General features: G+C 46.7%; 1 protein-coding gene across 1 annotated transcript; it reads left to right on the top strand.

Annotated features, from left to right (window-relative positions):
• The first annotated feature begins 2,723 nt into the window (after positions 1–2,723).
• LOC144134721 (uncharacterized) lies at positions 2,724–22,356 on the top strand. The gene is made up of 6 exons (XM_077667567.1): positions 2,724–2,955; positions 7,130–7,265; positions 10,938–11,071; positions 13,183–13,294; positions 20,375–20,503; positions 21,774–22,356. The coding sequence occupies exons 1-6, from the start codon at positions 2,865–2,867 to the stop codon at positions 21,877–21,879; spliced, it is 708 nt and encodes a 235-aa protein (XP_077523693.1). The 5' UTR covers positions 2,724–2,864; the 3' UTR covers positions 21,880–22,356.
• The last annotated feature ends 2,669 nt before the right edge of the window (positions 22,357–25,025 follow it).

Below are 25,025 nucleotides of genomic sequence, written 5' to 3'. Positions count from 1 at the left end.
CCTTCACTCTGCCATTCTTGCCTCCCTTCAAACTCTTGGTCTCCCTCACCGGTTCCTCCTCTCCATTCACGCCTTTTTAGCAAATCGAACCTTCAGCGTGCGTGTCCACGGAAAGCCCTTTGGTAATTTCACTTCCAATAGAGGAGTGCCGCAGGGCTCCGTTCTCGCCCCCACATTATTTAATGTGGCTTTAATTCCTCTGGTTCGAGCCCTAGAGACCATCCCTTCTATCCGCGTGCTTGCATATGCCGATGATATCACCTTGTGGTGCTGTCATCCAGATGCGTCTATTCATCAGTCGGTCCTTCAATACGCGCTGGATGTATTGACATCTCGCCTCCCACCTTTGGGTCTAACACTCTCTCCTACTAAATCATGTTTCATTCGAATTGGAAATAAAGCCGCCTTACGGAAAGCTCCCCCTTTAAATTTTACGGTACATAATTCTCTGATTCCTCAGGTAGAAACTGTTCGTATTCTTGGTCTTCTCCTCCATACATCTGGGACTGGCACCCCGTGGCTGACAGCCACCCGTAAATCGGCTCACGCTACTCTAGGTCTGATTCGTCGCATAGCTATGCGCTCTGGTGGCGCACGTGCTCATACGGCCCGCCAGCTTGTGCGCTCTATCCTTCAGCCACGGATAGTATATCAGGCTCAATTTCAACGTCTCACCCGCAGACAGTGGGACTCCCTTGAAGCTATCAATCGTGAGGCTATGCGCGTCATAACATATCTGCCTCGTTTAACACCCATACCTGTGCTACAGGAGTTCGCCCAACTTAATACACTCAGTGAGATCATCGACCAACGGGTGGCAAATAGAGCTCGCAAACAGTCTCTCAAACTTCATCGTTTAAAGACACTTCCACCGTGGTCCTATTGCCAGCTCACTGACAATCGCCCCACTGTTTCCCCGTCGGTATCAGCAGCGTATCTGCCTGAAGGGTGCATATTATACACGGATGCATCTCATTCTGCAGAGAGGGGAGTTACTGCTGTGTATAGTCCATCTCATCCGCATCTCAACTCTCGCGCGACGTATACTGCGGATACGTGCACTCCCCTGGCATTGGAACTTCAAGCCATTTACAATGCCATTGCTTCCCTTCCGCTCGTTCCAACATTCAATACAGTTCACATTTACACCGACTCCCGCGCCGCCCTTAAACAGCTGAAGGCTGTTCGACGAACGTTCCAGATTTCACAATCTATTCATGTGCTCTGCGCAAAGTATCCATGTCCTGTGCGCATACACTGGATTCGCGGCCATGCCCAGGATCCACATAACATTCAAGCGGATGCTATGACTCATCTTCATACATTAGACGATCCGCCACCTTCCCCTCTTCCCCCAGATCCGTTCCTGTCCCACGTTTCCGATTCCGAAGTTCTGCGCCAGCGAACACGCGCTCTAATTCCTCCGTGTTCGCACCCTCTCCCCCGTAGTCTTACTCGGCAGGAGGAGGTATCCGTGCGCCGGATTCGGGCAGGGGCGGCTCTGACACCATCTGTCCGTCATCGGTGGCGTGCCAAAGATCTGCCACTACCTGACAGGTGCCCTCACTGTGGCGCTGCACCGGACATATGTGATGTGCGGCACTTGTTGTGGACGTGCCCAGCGACGGCTGCTATCAGAAAACGGCTCCTCAGGGAGGTTGGCCTGCGGTGGAACCGCGAAAGTGACTTCGTGAAGTGGACAATGGACAACCGTTTCATTAACAACCTCTGCGACTACCTCAGCGCAACGGTTCTTCACTCCTTCTTTTAACTTTCAATCCCGTGCATTCCTTCCCCCCTTTCCTTTTTCAACTTATGCCTCATGGCACACTTCTCGAATAAAAAAAAAAAAAAAAAGAACCTCTAACGCTGTCGCATTTAAACTTGCTTCCCTTCTTCCCTTCTCATTCCGTGCTTCATCTTTCAATGCCATTCTGCTGAAGATACTGAGATAAATTGAGACCAGCGCTCCTGTTCGTAGCACAAACTTTACGGCTCCCTTTCTGCCACCTATGGATGTCCTAAGACTAGGCGGATGAATTCGTCATCACCAGCCATGAATAAAATTAATGCAAGCCCACTTTTAATCCTGGAAGAAATAAGAGACTGCAGAGAGGGAAAGTCGCTCTAGCTTCAAATTCAGATACTACCACTGCTTGCCGTTGAAGGCCAACAGGCCGCCCGGTAACCCTGGCATCATCCCGTCATATGATGAGGGAACAGTTCTGCTGAGGATGGCATTGGTTTTTCGCCTGAAGCCACTAAATGTTCTTCCCAAGTCATTTATAAGGAAGTAGGGCCTGAACCACCACCACTGTAACTTGAGACGCGAGTTGGGTTCACGTGTTTGACTGGAGACGTGTGCCTAATAGCAACGTTTCCGTGGGGCCCACATGGCACTGTGCCTTGCGTGCTAAGTGCTCGCACAGTAATCCTGCATCTCATTGTTAGCAGTACATAGCAGTGTCTTCAAATCTCTTTCGGAACTTAGCTTACGCCTTTCTTACAGCCTCGTGCATTCCTTCGCCCTTATTTTCGAACGCGCAATGCCCTTGCAAGCTATGCAGGAAACGATAAGTTTGTTTCTTTCTAGCCAGTTCCCTCCATATCTGATGATATGATTTTGTGTCATTAATTTTTGTATGGGTTCTTCTTACGCCTATTGAACAACGCACGTCCGCCGGGGTATAATTAGAACGAACGCTCGAGCGGATGGGGGCGGCAACCGGTATCAGCCATAAACTCAGAATGGGCGCTTGACCTTGCGAGCGAACAACTTCTGCATTTTCAGACATTGTGCTTATTCGTTACATAGCTGCAGCTGAAAGAGGATAGCGCAGTTTTCATTCTCTGAGTAAAGCGGCATGCCTGCACAAAGTTTTGTCGGTATGCGAACAGTATTTTGCGCTGTTGCATTCGTGCTAAACTTCCATGCCATCATCACCGCCGGGGAAGGTGAGTACTATGAAGGGAAAGTCGCTAGGTGAGGTGTTTTTTTCTGGGATAACTTGTTACTTGAACAGAAGGGAACTTTCACGATAACTGACAGTTCATGTGGCTAGAAAACGCACAAATGTGAGCAAATAAGTAACTTGCGTTTAGTAGGTCCCTGCCAAGAAATGCCAGTACAAAAGTGGCGAGAAGAAGATATTTGTTGCTTCTGCAACGCTAGCTCAGATATCCTTGCATGAGCATAGCATAGCAACTCCAACAATGAGATACATAGTTTTGTTTACACAAAACCATGCTTTCAAATACTAAACATGTATATCAGTATTTTCTGCCTGTATGAGTCTATTTTAATGAAATACTGTGGATCTCTTTATAAAATCACCGGGTTCTAAAGCAAACGCTCGTCCCCTTCCGGCGTAGATTTATTTGAAAGATTCTCTTGAGGATCAACTTAAGCAGTGGTACGAGAAGACATTTTATAACAAGGAAATGATATGCAATTATATTAAATTCAGACTTAGTAGGTGAAGCTAATGGAACTGAGGCGCATCATTATTAAATTTTGAAACATACTGCTAGCGTCTGTGCGAGCAGAAATTGCATGCACAAAAGATGTAAAGAAATATTAGAAACGAAGAGTAAAAAACCGCCTGCTCTAAAGATGCAATGAACTATTCTAACAAAGGCAAACAAGAGGGGGTACACAAGACTTCGGTGCTGTAAGTTAAAGCTGCAACCCTCATATGTTGAAAACCAGCAATAAATATATGATAAAGGAAAAATTGGGAAACACTACAAGCTAAGTTCCAGCGTCGCCACGAACTGGAGATGGTAGGCAGGTATGTCATTGCAAACAAAGATCGTCTTGAGGGAAAAAGAGAATTCGTGCTGGTAAGTCCTTAAAAAGAATGGGGGTTAAAAATACCAGACTTGTTCAGAGTGACAGATATATCCAGTAGCGAGGGGACAGAATTGCGCGCTCGGACCAATCGCAACGTGTTATAGAAGTGCGCCAGAGAACCCAAAGGCCTTCGTCTTGATGGAAGTTTGGTAACTCGTTATGTCATATTATATCAGTCACAGTACCTCTTCTAGTGTACTTTGAGGGAATAAAATGACCTCCCACATCTGAATTTTCTGGAGAGTATATATATTGCAAACTTCGTGGCCCCCAGAAAATACGGGCATACCCTAACTTAGGATTTGTAAATAATGTAGATGTATGTTGATTAAATACCTGGAAATAGTTTTCAGGTTGTACTCTCATGATCCTAGTTATAGAGTGGTAGAGGAACACATGTTATACCCAAGGGTGTTTTCGTTGCAGTGACTTTAAAAAGTCGCTCTAAAATGCATGCACTTATTGCTGACTGGTAAGGGGAGACCTAAATAAAATAAGAATATTGGTGGAATGTTTTCTCAATTACAAAGTGTACAAAATATATATCTGCATTAAAGTTAAATGCCCTTGTACTGCCTCCAGGCCTGTGTATTTTGAACTCCACCGCTATACGCCTGCTGGTATTCAGTTCCTCTGATTTCATTTAAGACAGCGCATTCGTCGGCAGTGAGTTGAATTTTGACAGGTCTGTCGATGATAATAAGAATCTGTTTACCAACAAAAATAAAGCAATGGCCCGACCTCGGCACCCTTTATTACACGTGAATAGACGGGGAGTGCCTTTCGGAGGACGGCAGGACTTATCATTTAATGAACAACGTTTTTGTGACATGCAGAGGGCCAGCATATATATATATATATATATATATATATATATATATATATATATATATATATATATATATATATATATATATATATATATAATGCCACCTGGTGTTCTCAGGTGGCGCTGAAGTGTCTTCGAAGACGTTGAAGTGTCTCTCGCTGGCTGGCTGGCTGCTTGCTGTATTCTGCTGGTTAGCGACCTGTCTCCCTGTTTTCCGTTACAATATATATATATATATATATATATATATATATATATATATATATATATATATATATATATATATATATATATATATATATATATATATATATATATATATATATATATATATACGGCACACTGTCCTTTCAAATGCATGAACACCATGGGCTACACTCACAGCCAAAGGAAGAAAAACATATGTAACTTGGCACAAAATTCCACTTTTCTCAAAGATAAAATCACTTACAGCCCAAAGCGTATTACTATTTTGTTGCCTGGGCAGACAGTACACGATATTAGAAAATTTATGAAATTAAAATTGAACATCTTCAGAAATGTAAGTTCCGTGTTAAATGCAGAGTTGCACCAAGAAACCAAAGTAAAAAACAAGGAAAAGATTTGCCAGGAACAGCAAAAAAAAAACAAGAATAGGAAGGAAATACAAGAGAGCCCTCAATCTTTAGAGTTCATGCCATCCCCTCTCATCTATCAGTTTCTTGGGCAGCACATGTATTTCTAATTGGCTTTAATACCTTATTTCTTGTTTTAAAGCAGCACATATTTCCTTTCGGCTTAGTTCGCTGAATATTGCATTTAGGCAACAATTTCTTCTATTGTCCTCGTGACTGGTAAGTGGAGTCAGTTTTAGATAGTTTCGTTGTCTATTTTCTTTGATGCTACATATTTCTGTAAACCTGCTCTGGGAAGTTGTGGCAAACTTTAAGAGAGTTAACTGCTCATCTAGTTGGTTTTCAAACATATTAACGGGATTTTCAGTGCAACAAAGACAAGCAGGTGTTGTCCTCTTTTTTGTGTGCGATTTCGTTGCGTTGAAAATCCCGGTAATGTGGCAAACATTATTGTGTTATCGACGCGAAACAATTACCGCACAAGTTATTTGATCCAGTGGACATCCGGCTGTCTTTGTTTATTCAACGCCGCATATTTTTTAAAGGAATATATCACCATATTACGACGCGTAAACAGTCTGACACTGAAGTTACTTACACACCATAAGGCATTGCATCAAAAAAAAACCTATTTTCTGCTTCATCCCAGAAAAGCATCTATTCATGATGACCGATATACGCAAGATTAATGCACGTGCCAGAGAACCGCAAGAGTGAAACAAAACGGAGTGTGGACTAAACAAAAGTAGTTGTCCATTCTTAGACTCTTGCGGTTATCTTGGACATAGAGCGGGGGGGGGAGGCAGCTTCTTCCAACCTTAGCCATTCTTTTTTAGTGCTGAAAAAGAAGCGGCTTACTTTTTACAAGGCCGTTGCTTTCCAGCAGCGATCATTTAGCCACCTAATAGGGGACGGTGCTCTTTACGACGGGCGCTGTGCTTCTAGTGCCGTATTCTATAAGCTGTTCATTTTAAAGTGGCCATTTCACGGCCGTCTGGACCTCTCTCGTCGGTCACTGATATATTGCCGCGGTTTCCATGCGTCTGGTGAACGCTACCCGGTCATTGAGTGGTTGGCGACCATACCTACCATTGGCTGACATTGACTGTAATATGCAGCCATAATAAGGTGAACTGCAGGTGAACGGACCTGCCCACTGGCTGCATATCTCAGCCAACGGCAGCCAGTTGGTAGGTCCGGTTGTCTGCTGTTGACAAAGCTCTGCCTCACCTGTAGATGCCTATCCCAGTCAGTGCCAGCCAGGGGCGAGGTCCGGTCGCAAACCACCAATGATTGAGTTGTTTTCCGCGCACGCTTGAAAACTGCGGGTGTATCTGAGTGACCAATGAGAGAGGACAGGACGACCGTGAAACGGCCATTTCAAAAAGCACAGCTTATGGAGTACAGCATGTAGTAACTAAAATCAGCATACAGTAACGCCAGAATAATTTAGCACGTCTGACACAAGAATGAGCAAACGAATATGAGGAATAAGGCTGCTTTTCTTGCGGACATTTCGGCTCCATTTGTGTCACGTGAAAGTGCCCCAATCAAGATAATAATGTTGTCCACGGATGATCAGTTTGCATTTGTCAGTCCACTTTAATACCCATTATCATACTCTTTTTTTCCCCTTCAGTTCCCCAAAGCACAGTAGCAAACCAAATAATCGGTCAGGGCAACCTCTCTTCATTTATGTCTAAATAAATATTTCCTCTTCTGCGTAAAATGGGTTCATTTATTTCGAATTAGGCAGCGATTGACCTGTTCATTTATCCCCCAGCATGGTATACAGCATACTGCATGTACATCCCTGTGATGTCCTTGTTTCAGCTCCGCAGTTGACGGAATGCACAAAAGAGGGAATTTATGACTGCTACACAGGGTATGACAATGTATTTCAAAGGCCTGAGCTTCAGAGGAATGACGAAGGCCAGTTCAATGAGGAAGCCTACAGAGAAGCTTGCAGGTAGTCATTTCTATTATTTTTTACATCGATCACTGCCTATATTTATCCCGAAAAATGGGCGGAATTTTCTGACTCCTGCTATTGAGCTTGCTGAGCGCCTCAAAGTCAGAAAAATAAAAAGGAAATGTGTTTTTTCTTTCCTGAATGCTGCCACCTCGGCACCAAACGGCATGTACGAAAGACAAAAAGAGGGGTATATGGTGTGGTAAAGTTTTGGCTCCTGCTTTTTCTTTTGTAATGGCATTGTAATGGCATTGTGAAGCACAACTGTGTTGTGCAAAGTACAGCACAACAACAGAACACCAATAGTCCGGGAAGCCGGGGGTGGCATATATTTAGCTGGCCAGAATGTTTTATCACAACAATGAAGCGAAGGCGCGCAAGAGACTGCTGTTCAGAAATTATTTCCAATGCGTTTCGTTTTGCGATTGCTTAATGCGATGTGATAAAATTAGTTTGGCCATCAAGAATGTGGCTAAATAAAGCGATACGCTCACGAGACAGCAAAAGTAGCAAAAGCTTGTTTTTTATTTCACATAAAATTTTTATCTTGTTTCAACTTTTTATTGTTTCCTGTAGCCAACGCAATCAGGCTCTCGTTTTACGCATCAATCAGTTCGCAATACGAACAGATGTTTTTTAAGGCTGTGTGTTGAACGCGAGTGAGATGTGTGCCGGAATAAGTGCTGCATATTTCAGTTCTCCCTTCGAAACGCAGTTCGTCTCATGCGAGGTGGAGTTGAAAATTGTGATTGTATTTTGAATAGGGGAAGAAAAAAAGTGCTTACGAATTGCCATGCCTAATACCTGCTAAAGAAAACTGTATATTGGAAATATTGCAACAAAAAAAAAACGAATTTTTTCTTGGAACACGCACATGCATCTGTTTGCAAAAAAAAAGTTATTTCTGCAAGTGTGAAAACGTCGTGCTTGAAACGAGCGTAAAAAAAAATGGCTGTGGCTCAGCTCAGCTCAGCGAGGTTATACGGAGGAAAAGGCGACCGCGCCAGTGGCCGATGTCGACAAGGAGATGTTCGCAGAATCCGCTGCCCTTTACCGCTTGAGATACTGTTGTTGCCTCCCGTTCTTCATCGGTTTCATCAAATCGACGAGCCCGCTTTCGCGCTTTATCTTTAGCCAACGAAGTTTCGTTACGCTCTCCATCGTAGGGATCTCTACAATAAGCCCGGCGCCTCCAATGCTCAGTCGAAGAACGCGTCCTGGTGACCGGTTCTGACTGCATGTCTGGGCGCTGTTGTTGCTGTTGGTGCGACTGCAGGAAGGATGAAACGGAAATTGCACAGGCCTGCCCACTGGCTCAAGCATAGCCACAATCGCTGCCACGTGCAGACAGTTGGAGAGTTGAAAGAGATATGATAGGAAATATTGAAAAAATGTACACGCATTGCAACAACCGTCTCATCTGAAGCGACGACAACGGTTTAACAACAGATATCCCCGGTGACATAGAGCCCTCACCACATGTGTGAGGGCCCTTAGATCCCAGCCCCGTAAGGCCACGAAGCCACCCGCTCGTCCGAGGTATCTAGGCGGCGAACGCTGGCATTTATTCATGAAGAGTTAATCACGTGGTTAGTCACGTGGCACAACTGGAGAGAGAGAGAGCGCTCGAAGCGACGTTCGGCGCAGCGGCGGAACGAGCGGCAACAGCTGCGACAATTCACGTAGTATGGCGTCAGAGCCACACCTGTGGCGAGCCTCCAGTTAGAGGTCAAATCCAAGCGTCATCCAAGGCGCTGAATCACACGCTCCCGACATGCGGCGGATGGAAATAAAGGGACAGATAGAACACAGCAAGGAGTATAGAAGGCAGCGATTGACCTAGAGAACAGGGGATAGATTCATACACGGTGTAAAATATTTACAATAATATAAAAATATAAACAAGTTTTCGCTTCAAGCGCGAGAGTACAACGTGAGTGTCCAGGTACTGTCAGAATTCTAACCGCGCGGGAGCGACCACTGCACATATTTGCGACAACATAGAAATGCTATTTTAGAAAGGAGTGCGCGCGTTGCGTCCTGTCGCTAATTAACCGCGCGCGCGGAGCACTGTACAAGCGGCCGGGGTGACACTGCGCGTTCCCGTCAAGTGCGCACTACCTGGCGATGACCAATCGGGGCGTGAGGCCCGTCTGCTCGATATGCACCAAGGCTCACCATTGTTCTGTCGCGGCTGCGCGCACTCCCACACTGCCAGAGAAGTGTCTGTGCCTTGTGATCTTTCAGGATGATTCCCAGCGCCCTGTAAGCCGCGAGCATCTCGCGATGTGCCTCTGCGAAAGCAGAACATCGCAGGAGAAGGGATCAAATGTTTTCACCGCGCCGCAGTCGCTGCACTCGTCACTGAGCGAGAGTCCGTGGAGCACCTTATTACACAAATTCTCCGGTGCAATAATCTACACCCTGTTTCTTCAAGAGAGATAAAGATATGTCCTACCGCCCGCATATCAATGTAATGTTCACCAGTGCATTACGTTTTTGAACATCCGGTAACGACACAATCACTAATAAAATGCGTAGCAAGTACAACCTGTTGTTTGTGCCGCAAATGTTGCCTCACCTTTCCGCAAGTAATTTCCACGAGCTTAGATGCGAGCAGTAACTGCTTACTGGCTACTAGTCCCATGCCGTCACTCGCTTGGCTTCGCAGAGCGCAATCAAAGTTGTGTAATGAATTTTAGTTATTATTTTCTGTATCCTTAGTACTACCTAATAACGCCTAGCGCATCGCAGCACCGCGTGAGAAAAGCACGTGCCATGTACTTGGTAAGCAGCGAAATGGCAGGAATAGGCGTAAATTGGAAATAAACTTTCAAATCGTTATATCAGCAGGTTCCTGACTACACGTCAAAGAACATTTCGCACATTCAAAGTTTGTTTCTACATCTCAGCGTCTCATTTGAAAAAGCTTCGAGACGCCACCTAGTAAGGACTTCTCGCCCGAATAATAAGCGCACACCCTGCACCAAGACGTTAGTTTTGGCACTAAATGTTTTTAACACGCGATACTATTGTATCGCAGAAGCAACGGGACATTTTGTGGCAGGAATTTTCTGTATAAGTTTCTTTCGTAGCTTTTAGATAATGCATTCTGAAATGAAGCGTTGCTTATGCAGTTTATTAAAAACCACTTATATTCGATCATACGCATAATTTCGCTTTGAATGAATATCGGCGCTGCAGTGATGAACACAAGTCGAAAAAAAGAGAGACGACAGGAAACCTCATAGTTCATTTAGTTACTAACCGATGAAAAAGTCCTAACTTTGCCTCACAGTGTTAGCTTGCAGATGGAAATAATTCACTAACTCTTATCTGTATGATCCGCCGTGGTCATCACGGAGATGCAGGATTTACAATGGGAAGAATTCTCCGCAGTAGTATATTTACTTTAAACATTTTTAGGCTGCTCCTGTGTGTGTTGGAAAGAAAGAGGAAGAACTCGAGAAATAAACAAACGTTTTAGTGACGGAAAACCAGAAACCATCTTTTGCTATTGCTTTTGACAGGTCACTAGTTTTTCAATTATATTCATGCAGGCAAAAAACGTTTATTCGCCTGGCATGAAATAAAATCGTTCATTTTGAAGCACTGACCACTTTTCGTGAAGGTGGTACGAAGCTTGAGCAGTTTAATATATCATTGCAGTGGCTTTACTGAGACGTCTTCCTGCTACGCTGGTTTCACTCACTGCCCCGAGTCCATGAGAAGCAACTTCACTCGAAGGGAGGGAGGTTACAGAGCGTTTCGCGCTTTGGTCTGTGATACTGAGGCCTTGAAAGGTGAGACTATGAGCCCATGTTGCCGCTTCTTTCGCTTCATCAGGTCTAGGCTGGGGCTCGCTTAACCACGAACTGTGAGTTCATATTTCTTAACCCAGAACATCGATGATTTCTTTGACTGATATTCTTGGTGTGCTCAAAATTGCAGCTCATGTTTGAATCCAAAATATGTAAAATTATTGAAATTCAAGCGAGTAAGAAGTTTATTTTATTGAATTGGGTGCCAGAGGACCAACCCACCTAGGAAAAAAACTGGGAGCAATGCTGAGCTTGAGTTGCGGGATCTTATTATTTCTTATGGTTCAGCGCAATACAATTTTCAATTGGTAATTAAGACTAAGTTTCCTGCTAATCACAGGTTAAGTACTTAGTATTTTCTTGTGCAAAATGGTGGTTAAAAAAGTAACTGTCATTCTTCCATTGAAAACACTGTTGTTCCATGTGTCGCCGTCATTAAAAGGCGGTCGTAATCGAATCGACCATAAATAAGGCAATGAGGTTATTTTTGGTTGCTATGTAGCGGATCAATCTCCACCCAAAATGGCTTATAGCTAAAACAATAACCAAATTATATGAGTACACGTTTCTTAACCTTTTAGAGAAAATCCCATTGTGATTGTAAGTTCAGGAGAATCGACCTGGGAGAATGTTATTACGCGTGCTAACCTTCAGCCTAAATTTTGCCTCATGAGTAAACACGCACCGCATTGGACCAAGTATTGTAGTTTTGTGGAGTATTCTTATGAAACAAGGATAAGGTACACGACAAAGCAAATAAAAATAGTCAGCGGTTACGATAGCAACGGTCGTAAGCGTTACGTGTGCAAGCCCCCTGGCCTATGACATATTAAGCTGATATTGCTGCTCACACATCGGTACCTATTGATATATATATATATATATATATATATATATATATATATATATATATATATATATATATATATATATATATATATATATATATATATATATATATATATATATATATATATATATATAAACATAAGGATTAGTAAATCATGGTGCGCAGAATACAGTGAGTAAGTTATAGAATGGGCACATCGCAGGCAAAATAGACCGCACACCAGGAGGAATGCAGAAAGAGGCAACCTAGTTAGATTTTTCACATTTCTAGATGCCTCATTCATAGCTAGTGGGACTGAATTAATCGATAAATATTGCATTCGCTGATACACTTCAGCACTCCTGCCAGCGGACTTCTAGCTCTGCCACCTTTCTGCATGTGAAAGAAAAACTACAGCTGCCTTCATCTTCGCCTCTTTTACACAAGGAGATAATGACAGCATCATTACTGCGTAAATTCTGGCGTGGAGGAGCCGTTTTAAGGCACAGAAGAGGCGAGATCAGTAATCTGCTCAATTCGTCATGCAGGGTGAGTGAATGAGCAGGCCAAAGTCATATTGATGAACCTTGCAGTAATACAGTACCGAATTATCACGAATTCCAATAAAATCATTATTATTTATTTATTTGTTCCTCAAAGGTCCACGAGGGACATTACATGAGGGGTGGGCTGAGAAGACAATTAGCATGATTACAGATGATGTTCGAGGGCGGTTTTGAATCTGCTGTAGTCGATGATGGTTGCCACTTCGGATGGTAGGTCATTCCAGTCTCGGGCTGTTTTCAGAAAAAAAGACTGGTGATATGTCTAGCCGCTGTGATGAGCTGTGAAAGGATTTCCTTTATTTAAAAAACAACCGCCTGCCTCTAAAAAAGCAAAGCAGCTCCGGTATGATGTGGTTTTCTTGTGACTGTTTTCGCAAAGGAGTTATCGAGCTTCATTGCTTTGGGCAGATTTCTTTCCTGATAGACACGCCTATCGCAGCCACAAAGCAAGACAGATGCTGCAGGAGTATCACTGATGTACAGAAAAATAAGTTTTATCTCCAATACAATGCCTGGACTCCTCACGAATTACTGCATTTTGTTTTCAAGAATTCCTTTATGCGCGTTTTGCACAGTTCTAAGGCTTTTGAGGGGGCCGTTAATGAAGACGTTGATTGAGAATACCAGAGTCGGAAGAACATTGTGGGCACGGAATTCATTCCGAAAATAAAGATGAACTTGCGCAATTTTTCCTGCAGTTGCGATCTCAGCCAAGAATTGCACGGATCCGATTAAAATGCGGGCATGCATGTCGGAGCATCACGGCAACTTAAGTGGCAGCCACGCTCGGTTCGAGGAAATACTGTGCAGGTAAGTGTTGCAACAAAAATTTGTGCCAAGAGCGGCATCGCTTGTCAAGTGTCTTCCCTTCTCTTTATTCTGTCGTGCTTAGTGCAGCCTTCGGTGCCGTCAGTCACACCGTGCCAAAGGAGGCGAGTTTGACTGGAAAAGAAACAGCTTCTTTCGTGACTGGAAACCATACCTGTACTTCCGTGTATGATATCGAAAGGAGATACCAGTCAGGAGTGAGGATTGCTCATTATAATTGGAGCCTTATATAACTTTGCTGAATATATGAGAGATGCCACTTTTAGGTCACTGCTCTACCAAGCGAATTTCTCTGACATGGAAGAGCTGGAGTTAAAACAATCTCTAATGATAAACGCAAACAAAGGATGCTAGTAAATGCAGTTGACAGGAGTAACTGATTGAGGTCTAGTATATACTGTTGCGGGAAAGAATATATTTAAAGTTATTTACAAAAACGAATGAACAGCTACGGGCGGCACTCGGAACACAGCCAGAGATGAGTTCTCGTCTTCTTCCTCGTCCACTCGTTCACTCACTCAATGTCGTCGTTGTCGTCTACCCGCTGCAGGACCCCCGGCTGATGAAACGCCGTCTCGGCGTTAGAGTGGTGGCGTAGGAGCGTCGTGATAAGGTTTGAGGCGGCATACATGGACGACGTCGGTAGAGGGGCCAGAGGACGATGGCGAGGACGCAAGGGGAGCAATTTCATAGTTCACGTCGGTGACTCGGCGCACCACACGGTAAGGGCCACGGTAGTGAGAAAAGAGCTTCTCGGAGAGACCGACGCTGCGCGACGGCGTCCAGAGAAGGACGAATGATCCGGGGTGATATTCGACGGCCCGGTGCCGGCGGTCGAAGGCGGACTTCTGGGAAGCTTGAGAGGCACGGAGCCGACTACGGGCTATTTGGCGAGCCAGCGTGGCCTGGGCGATGGCGTCCTGAGCGTAAGCAGTGGTGAGGACTGAAGAAGGCGGCATGAGTGTGTCCAAAGGCAATAGGGGGTGCCTACCAAACAAAAGGTAGAAAGGGGAATAGCCTGTTGTGTCATGCCGTGAAGAGTTATATGCAAATGTCACATAAAGCAAGGCTGCGTCCCAATCGTGGTGGTCCGGTGAGACGTACATTGCTAGCATATCGGTGAGCGTGCGGTTGAGCCGTTCCGTAAGCCCATTGGTTTGTGGATGGTAAGCTGTCGCGAGCTGGTGCTGCGTGGCACACGAACGAAGAATGTCATCAATCACTCTGGACAGAAAATAACGACCGCGGTCGGTGAGCAGTTGACGAGGGGCGCCATGGTGAAGAATTACGTCTTGGAGAAGAAAATCGGCGACATCGGTAGCGCAGCTGGTGGGCAAAGCACGCGTGATGGCGTACCGAGTCGTATAATCAGTGGCGACAGCGATCCACTTGTTACCGGAGAGGGACGTGGGAAAAGGGCCAAGAAGGTCGAGGCCAACACGGTGAAAAGGTTCCGGAGGTGCGTCCATGGGTTGTAGAAGACCGGCAGGCAAAGTGGAGGGCCTTTTCCGGCGTTGACACAGGTCGCAAGTGGCAACGTAACGCTTGACGGAACGATACCGACCAGGCCAAAAGAAGCGGTGCCGCACTCGAGCGTACGTGCGGGACACGCCAAGGTGGCCGGCTGTCGGCAGATCGTGCAATTCCTCAAGGACAGAAGAACGTAGATGTTGGGGTATGACGAGGAGCAGCGGAGGACCGTCGGAGCGTAGGTTGCGGCGATACAACATGCCATTCTGGAGCACATAAAGTTGCAGAGACGGAGATCGGTTTGCAGAGCGGAGGCCATCAAAGATAGGTTGTAAAGATGAGTCGTTGCGCTGTTCGTTGGCGATATCGGTGAGAGCAGTGATAGCTAAGAGGCAGGGTAGGGTTTCAGCGTCTTCGAGGTCAGGTGGCTCCACAGGGTATCGGGATAAACAGTCACCATCCTGGTGGTGACGACCGGACTTGTACACGAGAGAGTATGAATACTCTTGAAGGCGCAAAGCCAGCGACCAAGGCGACCGGTGGGATCTTTTAGTGAAGACAGCCAACAGAGAGCGTGGTGATCAGTGACGACAGTGAATGAGCGGCCGAACAGGTACGGGCGGAATTTAGCGACAGCCCAGGCAAGGGCGAGACACTCGCGCTCAGTAATGGAGTAATTTTGCTCTGCGGCGGAAAGTAGGCGGCTGGCATAAGCGATGACGCGATCTTGGCCCTGTTGACGTTGGGCTAGCACGGCACCGATCCCATATCCGGAGGCGTCGGTGCGAATCTCTGTGGGAGACGACGGGTCAAAATGGGCTAAGATGGGCGGAGAGGTTAGCAAATGAACGAGGGAGGAAATGAGTTTTCTTGAGCAGGGCCCCAGATAAAGGGGGTGTCGTTCTTAAGAAGGTCGGTGAGGGGGCGAGCGATGCCAGCGAAATCTTTGATAAAACGTCGAAAATACGAGCACAAGCCGACAAAGCTGCGCACATCTTTCGACGACCTAGGAAGAGGAAACTCCTTCACGGCTTGAATTTTGGCTGGATCTGGGCTTACACCAGAAGCATCAACCAGGTGTCCGAGAATAGTGAGTTGGCGGCGACCGAATTTGCACTTCGATGAGTTCAGCTGGAGTCCGGCGTTACGAAACACTGTCAAAATACTGGAGAGGCGTTCGAGGTGCGTGGCAAAAGTAGGCGAGAAAACCACAACATCGTCTAGGTAGCAGAGGCAGGTAGACCACTTAAAGCCGCGAAAAAGGGAGTCCATCATTCGTTCAAAGGTAGCCGGCGCGTTACAGAGTCCGAATGGCATGACTTTAAATTGGTATAAGCCATCAGGCGTCACGAAGGCGGTCTATTCACGGTCCTTTTCATCTATGGCAATTTGCCAGTATCCCGATCGAAGATCAATTGAAGAGAAATATTTGGCGCCGTGGAGGCAATCTAATGCATCATCGATCCTCGGGAGAGGATATACGTCTTTTTTTGTGATGCGGTTTAGGTGCCGGTAATCAACGCAGAAGCGCCAGCTGCCGTCCTTTTTTACCAGGACAAATGGAGAAGCCCAAGGGCTTGACGAGGGCTCGATGCTGTCTTTTGCGAGCATCTTATCGACCTCTTGATTTATGACGGTGCGTTCAGCGCTGGACACGCGGTATGGACGTCTGTGGAGAGGAGCGGCATCACCGGTGTTTATCCGATGCGTAACCACCGAGGTACGAGTCAAAACACGGGCATCAAAGTCGAAGATGTCGCGAAAAGATGATAAGAGGCACCTAAGATCGGTAGCTTGCATCGCTGGTAGGTCAGAACAGATCATGTCGGCGTAGTCATCCGTTGGTTTCTCTGGTGATGTTGCCGCAGGCAACAGGCATTGATGAGTGGAAGGTAAGCAGCTGTCCACCACTGATATGACACATTCGGCAGCAGGGCACAGCGTGGCGAGTGAGATGCCTTGCGGGAGCGGTTGGATAGACGAGCCAAAGTTCAGAACCGGAAGGTACGCACGGTTTGCCGACATTGTAAAGACAGTGTGCGCAAGCGCAATACTTCGCGTGAGGGCAACGTCAAGGTCCGGAGTGACTACGTAGGGGCCATCAGGGACAGGGGGAACAGATGAGAAAGAAATGTAAGTTGCGGCTTGAGGCGGTAGACGGACAAATTCGACAGCACAAAGACGAGGTACAACTGGGGACGGCGACTCAGCAGAAAGAGGAAGGTCAAGCTGGACAACACTGGTGGCGCAGTTGATGAGGGCTGAATGCTCAGACAGGAAGTCGAGGCCAAGAATGACGTCATGAGGGCACTGGTCCAGAACAGAGAATAGAACGGATGTATGGCGGCCGGATATGGTCACACGGGCTGTGCATAGTCCAACCACAGGAGGCGTTCCGCCGTCGGCAACGCGGAGAACGGCTGTGGGTGCAGGGGTCAGTACCTTTCTGAGGCGGCGTCGTAGGGTGGAACTCATGATGGACACGTGCGCGCCCGTGTCGATCAGGGCTCTCACAGGGACTCCATCGACATGAATAGCGAGCAAATTTTGGTGTGCGCGAAGGGCTAAGCGAGGATTTTGGGACTGGGGCTGTACTGCAGCATCACCTCCAGACACTGCAGCGTCTAGTTTTCCGCTTGCGAGCGTCCGTAGGGGCCAGGAGAGGAGCGACGGCGTAGGGGCGAACGAGACTGCCGACGCAGGGGGGACGGGGAGCGGCTGGAGCGGGAAATCTTGCCGTCAACGATAGCACTCTGCTGGGCTGGAGGGGGCGTGAAGTGGCGGGGCTGGTCATCGTTGCGGTGAGAGCTTAGATGACTGTATGTGCTACGACGAAACCAATAATTGCGACAGTGACGGGAGATGTGGCCAATGCGGTGGCAGAGGAAACGAATGGGTCTGTCGTCGGGTGTCCGCCAGTCGTTAGGGTTACGGCGACGTGGAGCGAAGTAGGAAGGTCGTTCAGGAGCAATCGCAGTGATGTCGGTGGTGATGAAGGACGCACAGGGCTGACGGGCTGGAGACCAAGGTTTGCAAGCTCTTGACGGACGACGGCTTGTACCATCGAGATGGTGGGCAAGTGGTTGTCGCCATCACGTAGAGGCAGGGAGGCAGGGGACATAGCTTCGAGTTCGCGTCGAATGATGCGGGTCACATTTTCTGGAGGCGCAAAAGTTTGCCGGTGCAGCAGGTCTTCACTGGAGGAAGTCGCAGCCGTGTTGGGGAGGCGTGTGTACGGCTGACTAATACGTCTGCTTTTAGCTTCCTCGAAGCGGCGACATTTCTTAATAATGCCGTCGACTGTAGTGCAGTTCTTGCAGACGAGCAGGTTGAAGGCGTCGTCGGCGATCCCCTTCAACACGTGACCCATTTTGTCAGATTCGGGCATGTTATTGTCAACTTTGTGGCAGAGGGCCAACACGTCCTGAATGTAGGAAACATAGGATTCCGTAGACGTTTGAGCTCTGGACGCAAGCTCCCTCTTAGCGGCGAGTGTTCGACCGAGCGGCCGTTCAAACAGCTCGCGCAGTTTCTGCTTGCAGACGTCCCAGCTGGTCAAATCATCTTCGTGAGTCTCGTACCTGACGCGGGCGGTGTCTTTTAGATAGAAGATGACATTCGCGAGCATAAGAGTCAGATCCCAGCGGTTGTACGTACTCACGCGTTCATACATGTTGATCCAGTCGTCCACGTACACGTTGTCGGTGCCAGAAAATGTCCCAGGGTCACAAGGGGAAGAAAGAACGAGCGATGGCATTGCCGATTGTGATGTTTGCTGGGAGGCGTCTTGGGTCACGGTGAGCGAAGTCAGCTGGCGGCCGCTGCGGAGCTCCTTCTTCGGTAGGCGTAGAGGAAAGCCGCACCTCCACCAAATATGTTGCGGGAAAGAATATATTTACAGCTATTTACAAAAACGAATGAACAGCTACGGGCGGCACTCAGAACACAGCCAGAGATGAGTTCTCGTCTTCTTCCTCGTCCACTTGTTCACTCGCTCAATGTTGTCGTCGTCGTCTACCCGCTACAATACCAACATCAGCCTTTGGCATAAATGTGTGCAAAAAGAAACTGATGATTTTATAGAGGTTTCTAGGACAACAACGAAATGTTTGAGGTCTATTGTATTCACCGTGAAACGCCTGAGCGCTGGCGGATGTTATACCTTTACGACGACTCTGTAACCTGGGTTATTGCACTGACTTCCACTCATCACAGAAATATTATGCAGCCAAAAAATATCAAATTCACGCTAAAGCAGCAGGAGAGAGGCAGGAAAGGTGTACAGCCAGTAACATCTCATTAAAATAATTATTTTTTTCTTCTGCCAAAGGTGTCCTTCCTTCCTCTGCTACAACTCTCAGCAGCGAATTCTCAAGGAAGAACTCATGCTGCACATAACTCGTGGTTTTAGTCAAAAATTCGACGAAAGTTCGTCTGGTCAGGCATTAGTTGAAGTATAACAGTCACTGACCAAGCCAAAGTAAGCAATGACGTTTCGGAACACCTACGTGTTCCTTGCTTTCAACGTGTCTAAAACGACAGCGAGTCGAAACTTAAAAGATCAAACTTAAAAGATATGACGTAATGACTGCACGAAGACTGGTGCCATTTTCCCTTCCTTCCAGTTAATGGTCCCAGTCGATATGCGTTTTTTTTTTCGTGTGCGTGCTCGGCAATCGCATTGAAAGTGACTGTGTGGTTTTGGACATCACGCCGATGTTCTTTGATTCTCCTGGAGATTTTTCCTGTTTCGCCGATGAGGCTTTTTTGCAATCCCTTCAGGGAGTTCGATAGAAAATACCGCAGAAGTTTTTATCTGGCAGGGCGTTCTTGACATTCATAGTAAAGCATATTTCGATATTTGCTAGATGGCCCGTGTCCGATGCGTAATTTATACTTCACGAAAATGGGCACATAGTACGCACATACAGAAAGCCAGCAGGGGCAGAGAAAACCCTACGATTGGCCAAGCTGCATTGAAGGATCTGTTTTTGAACCCTTTCCACAAAGGGGTGGGGATAGCCGTGAAAGCTCTCGCCGAACCATTTGATTAGGAGATGGCGAATCTTGTTACTTTTTTGCAAATTCGCGTCGCACGCGTCACCAACCACAGATAAACGGATCTTTTGCGAGCAACCGGGTGATTCGAATTAAAGCCCAAGTACTTCACTCTGTGCATTGGCTTCCGATATACATTGAAGGAGAGCTCACCGCTCTTGCGTTGTACAAATATGCCGAGGAACGGGAGACAGTCGTGTTGTTCATTCTCGACCATGAACTGCAGTCTTGGCTGAAATGCACAGTTGTTGCAGAAACCGGGATGCGTCCCGTTTGCGTAAGATGGAAAAAAAACTATCAGCGTAACGATAAAAAAACCTTGGGTTGCGTTGTAAAATTGCTGAGAGCTTCCGTTTCTAGTGCTTTCATTGCAACATTTCACACCAGTGGCAATCTGATAGCGGTGGAATTGATAAATTTCGATGTGTTAAAACTGAGTTCGCTTTTCCAGTGCCATGAGGGAGATCTAAGCCCACCTGTTTCGGTTTTTTCGTGCTGACTCTGCTTAATATGACACGATTTTTATTGCTTCAGGTGGCTTAAGGCTGAGCGAGTTTGCTACGATGCTTCATGGACTTCCGAGTGCCCTTGGTCTCTCGAATTTACAAAGACATTTGTTACCAGGACTTTAGATTCTGCTGACGTACTCCATGATTGTGAAAGGTATGCACATTAGGCGTGAATTTGATCTGTGTGTATGTGCATCACAAATAGTTGGCAATTTTTTTTGTCAAGTGGGCGCGTATGATGTAGAGAAGTGCTTGATGCTAGCAAGCGTCTGAGCCGGCGCTTATGAAAAGTTATTAGCAGTTCCTGAAAAGAAATACCCTTATGCATATAAAAATGCAATTCACTGCTGTCTTGTAGTAAAGATAATAGTGTATAAAAATGGTAAAGACATCGCTAAAAACCTTGAAGAGAGGGTAATCTCTTTTCCGGCTTCTTTGTTGACAGTCTGCAGGCTGCTTCGTCATTAGCGTATTATGCATGTTAAGGGACCTTGTATCTCTAATAGAGGCCTGGTATTGCTGTCCTTAACTTGAATCCATTTCATTAGCCTCCTTGTTTCTGCCGCATAGGTAAGAGCGGGTAAGATACAGCGGTAATACATTTTCTTTTGAAGGATATTGGTAAACTGCCATTTATGGTCTGAGAGAACCTGGCAAATGCGCTCCACCCATTATTGTTCCAGATATTTCAATCTGGTGATCCGGATATGCGGTCAGCATTTGCCCTAAGCAGACGTATTACCTTACCACTCGCAGTGCCTCCCTGCAGTGCCCATGAAGGCTATAAATAGGGCCTTAGTATACTGTGCATATTACTTTATCACCTGATTGATAGTATGAATATGGTCTACAGCCAGTACCCTTTACGAAAGCATGCCTGATCATTTGGTTGTTGGAAGTCTAAGGTTTTCCTGAGTCTATTAGCGATTACCTCACTAAATGCCTTATATTCAACGAAGAATAAGCTTATCGGTCTGTAATTTTTCAAGTCCTTGACGTCTCTTTTCTTGTGGATTGAGATGATTTTAGCGTTCTGCGAAGCTTCCGGTACGCTCGAACTAATCAGGTATTTGGTATACAGGGTGGCTAGTTGCTAGATAATGCAAGTAAAATGCACTGTCTCACTCTTTATCACCTTAAAAGCCCTTCTCTGGGCCTCTTTTAACCTGTAACCGAGAATCAACGAAGAAAGAAAGGAAGAAGGGAAGGAAACAAGTAGGAAAAGAAAGGATTAAAGCTTGATTGGCGGGAAGCGTTCGCAAGTGCTATAAGGGCCACATCAGTCATTTTACCATGAATCTTTCTAGCCACAATGGCATGGACCCTCATTGAAGCGGGTTTATCAATATTGTACGGTCTAACCCAAGTAGCAATGTTGTGAAATGGTATGATGTTGAGTAGGTATGTGCACGTAATTTCTGCAGCATGTATCCCCAAGACGCAGAGTCCATCAGAAACAATGTCGCCGCGGGAGGCGGAAGCGATGCGCCAACCCATGGACATTTCGGCGGCAGTGTGGCCGGGAAATGAGGTCCTCCCAGGACATCCTCCTGATATCTCTCCTCACCAAGAATGTCAGCGTGTTGTAGGAGGCGATGGATCATATTCTCGGGGAAAATGCCAAATTATTCATACAGCAAATGACTTCTACTGAAATACTCATGGGAATTATGCAGGCTGTAAAAGCAGGTAGTACAGCCCCGAAAGAGAAGTCATGTGGCCACCACATTAGTGTACGTGATTGTGGCAGTCACGAAGTACGCACCGGTTTAGTCTTTGTACTACTACATGGTTGATCTTTTTGAGTGCATGTCGATATCTACTCTAGTGGTCTGAATCTGTCGTATTCAGATAATTGTCTACTATATAAGAGGTTTGAAGATAAATAGCCGTGCAAAGGTGTTTGTCCCCATAGAAACCTAGACAGCCCCACTACTTGCTTCAGCCCAACCGTTCTTGTATTCTGTGGCTACCTGTGTTGCCGAATAAACAATCATATTATGTCTAACAAAATGCTGCTGGTTGAACAATATATGAAACTTTTGCAACACGCTTTCAAGATTTAGAACACTTTTCAATTAGTTGTAGCGAAGAAACATAACATTTCCTTCAACGATTGATTGTTTTTAAGCTCGCGCCCGCTAAAAACGCCGCGCAGGACGCTACCGAAGTCTGCGCGGCAAGACTTCCCCGCCGTAACATGGCCCTTCAGTGTGGCAGAGTTGATAATTATCACACATGGCCTGCGAGCCTGTGTGATATTGTTAGCAAGGCTTATCAAACCCTGCCGGGAAGCCCGTTCACGGAGGTGTGTTTTGCAGCTCGCGCCAGTCTCATTTACCGAGCTGCGAGAGTAGTTTATTCACTGTCATCATAACCATCAAAAACTATTTTTTTCTGAATGTCATTATGACGTTGCGAACCGCTAATAGATATCAGTGTCGCATCTGTTAAGAGCCAGAGCAATAAAATATATTTTATTGCCCTAATCCACCCGACCGAATTGTTGAAGGCCTCCTGCTACGCTTGCGTTTGCTTAGAACGCTCTTTGCTGCATTAGGTGACCATCGATTCCCCGCCCGTGGCCCTTTCTCCATCTTTATTTGATCTAGGGTATAATTAACTCACGTTTTGTTCCCTCACTCACACTTCTCTCTTGCTGTCTCTTCAAGTTGCACCTGTCATTTTCCATTCGATAGCCAACTGCGCTGTCCTCAATTTAATTATAATACTCTTTTTCAGCGCCGAAGTTCCCCTGCCACCGGCGTGCGTACTCGCCGAATTTTTATATACGTTATTCTGTAGATATACGTCTAAGCTGCTATTAATTCGCTAGCAGTAGAGTGCCACTAAATGCTCTAATTGGCGAAACCTGGGAAATCTAATAACGAATTTTAAGATATTTTGAGCAGATTGGAATGAAAACGGAGGGAAGAAAGGAGGGGGTTAAAATAAACTAATAAAGAACTGTAAGGAGAAAGACGAACATTCTTTTTATCGACGGCATTGCCATCGCTGCGCTTGCTGTGTGCTCGACCCGGCTAACCACGGACTGTTGCCGCCCCTGCTCCTAAGGTCCCAGTGCCTTCAAAAAACCCCCGTACTACATTTGGTCGAGGTCCAGGGACCAATATCGGCTCTGGGACTCAGAAACCGCACTATATCGACGCCTGCGATGCCTGAGGACATCCAACATGGAGCCGTGCAATCAGGCCCGCCGGCTGTTATCTACGCCGGCTCCTTTCGCCAGCAGGACCCGGCTATCTTCAGCGAAGCACAAAAACATGACACGGAAGATTGGCTAGTATCTTGCGAATGGGTGAGCCTGCACAAGAAATGGGATGACGAGAAAAAGCTGAACATTGTCATTTTTTATCTTACCAGTGCCGCAAGCTTATGGTATCGCAACCACGAAGGGGACGTTGGAACTTGGTCGGCCTTGAAGCCGAAGTTCTCCGAAGTCTTCAGTCGCCCAGCTGTTCGACAACTACGCGCCGAACAGCGCTGGCGTGGACGGTCGCAGCACGACGGTGAAAGCTCTACTAGCTATATAGATGTCATCGACCTATGCAAACGAGTGAACGTCAGCATGTGAGAAGCTGACAAGATAAAACACATCTTGAAAGGTATTGATACCACGCCTTCCAAATGCTGCGAGCGCGTGGCTTGTGCACCGTTTCACAAGTCATCACGCCCTTCCAGAGCTTCGGGGAGCTGCGCAAGAGTAGTGTGCTGACTCTTCAGCACCCTGCTCCGGCTGGACTGACACTTGCAGGTGATAACTGCTCTCTATTGCAGCAAACCACCAACTTTACAAGTGAGGAGATGCCACGTCAGATTTCCCTTTTGCCTAGCCCTCAAGGGTCGCCACCATATCTGGCTCCGTCTCTCCAGCATGCTATTCGAGAGCAGGTTGTTGAGGCGCTTCCGTTCGAGCATTCACCATCACCTCTCGTTGCTCCGCTGACATACGCTAACGCCGACCCAGGACGTGTCGCCACTCCACTGGATTACACTGACATCGTCCCAAGACCTGTTGCCGGTCCACTGATTACGCCGAAGTCGTCGCACGAACTCCGCCGCCTGCGCACCCTACAAAGTCAATGTCTGTCCAAGTGCCGGAACCTTATCTCCGACCCTCTCCAAGAACCAGAGATCCCTGGCGCAGAATGGATAACTGGCCTATTTGCTGCACTTTCGGACTCCCCAGTTCACATTGCGCGCCTTTGTCGTAGCTGTCTCCCAGTTTCGGCAGCCTCTGCACAAGTTTTCGGGTACTGGCCTCCAACGCGTCATTACTCTGAGTCTGCTGAGCCCTGTACTTCGACTCGTCCTTTCTCCACGTCCCTTTAGCGCTTTCCCACCGCCGCTCCCCTTCGCCGCAACGCCACTCCATTCCTCCGAAGCGTCGCCGCCCTAATGATTCTCGAGAGGAAAACCAGATGACACAGTTCCTGAGGGAAACAGGGCGTCCGCGTTGACCTACCAATTGCCTCAGCTATCACCTCCGAAGCTTACTGACGTTTCTGCCGAGGGAATTTCTGTAATGGCCCTTGTCGACACTGGTGCCGCAATTTCAGTAATAGACGGAAAACTTTGTCTCCGCATGAAGAAAGTTAAGACGCTAATTGCAGGTCTCTCGTTACGCACGGCCAGCGCTCAGCACATCAAGCCGT

Source organism: Amblyomma americanum, chromosome 5 (genome assembly GCF_052857255.1).
Source record: "Amblyomma americanum isolate KBUSLIRL-KWMA chromosome 5, ASM5285725v1, whole genome shotgun sequence".
NCBI lineage: Eukaryota > Metazoa > Arthropoda > Arachnida > Ixodida > Ixodidae > Amblyomma > Amblyomma americanum.
The sequence above is the reverse complement of the archived record's forward strand: the minus strand, read 5'-3'. Positions and strand labels throughout refer to the sequence as shown.

Excerpts from the sequence above, each read along its gene's own strand:
- LOC144134721 (XM_077667567.1), top strand. The coding sequence starts at position 2,865 with ATGCCTGCACAAAGTTTTGTCGGTATGCGAACAGTATTTTGCGCTGTT. Across the intron at positions 7,266-10,937 it reads GCCTACAGAGAAGCTTGCAG|TGGCTTTACTGAGACGTCTT; the intron begins GTAGTCATTTCT and ends ATATCATTGCAG. Across the intron at positions 13,295-20,374 it reads TTCGAGGAAATACTGTGCAG|GTGGCTTAAGGCTGAGCGAG; the intron begins GTAAGTGTTGCA and ends TTATTGCTTCAG.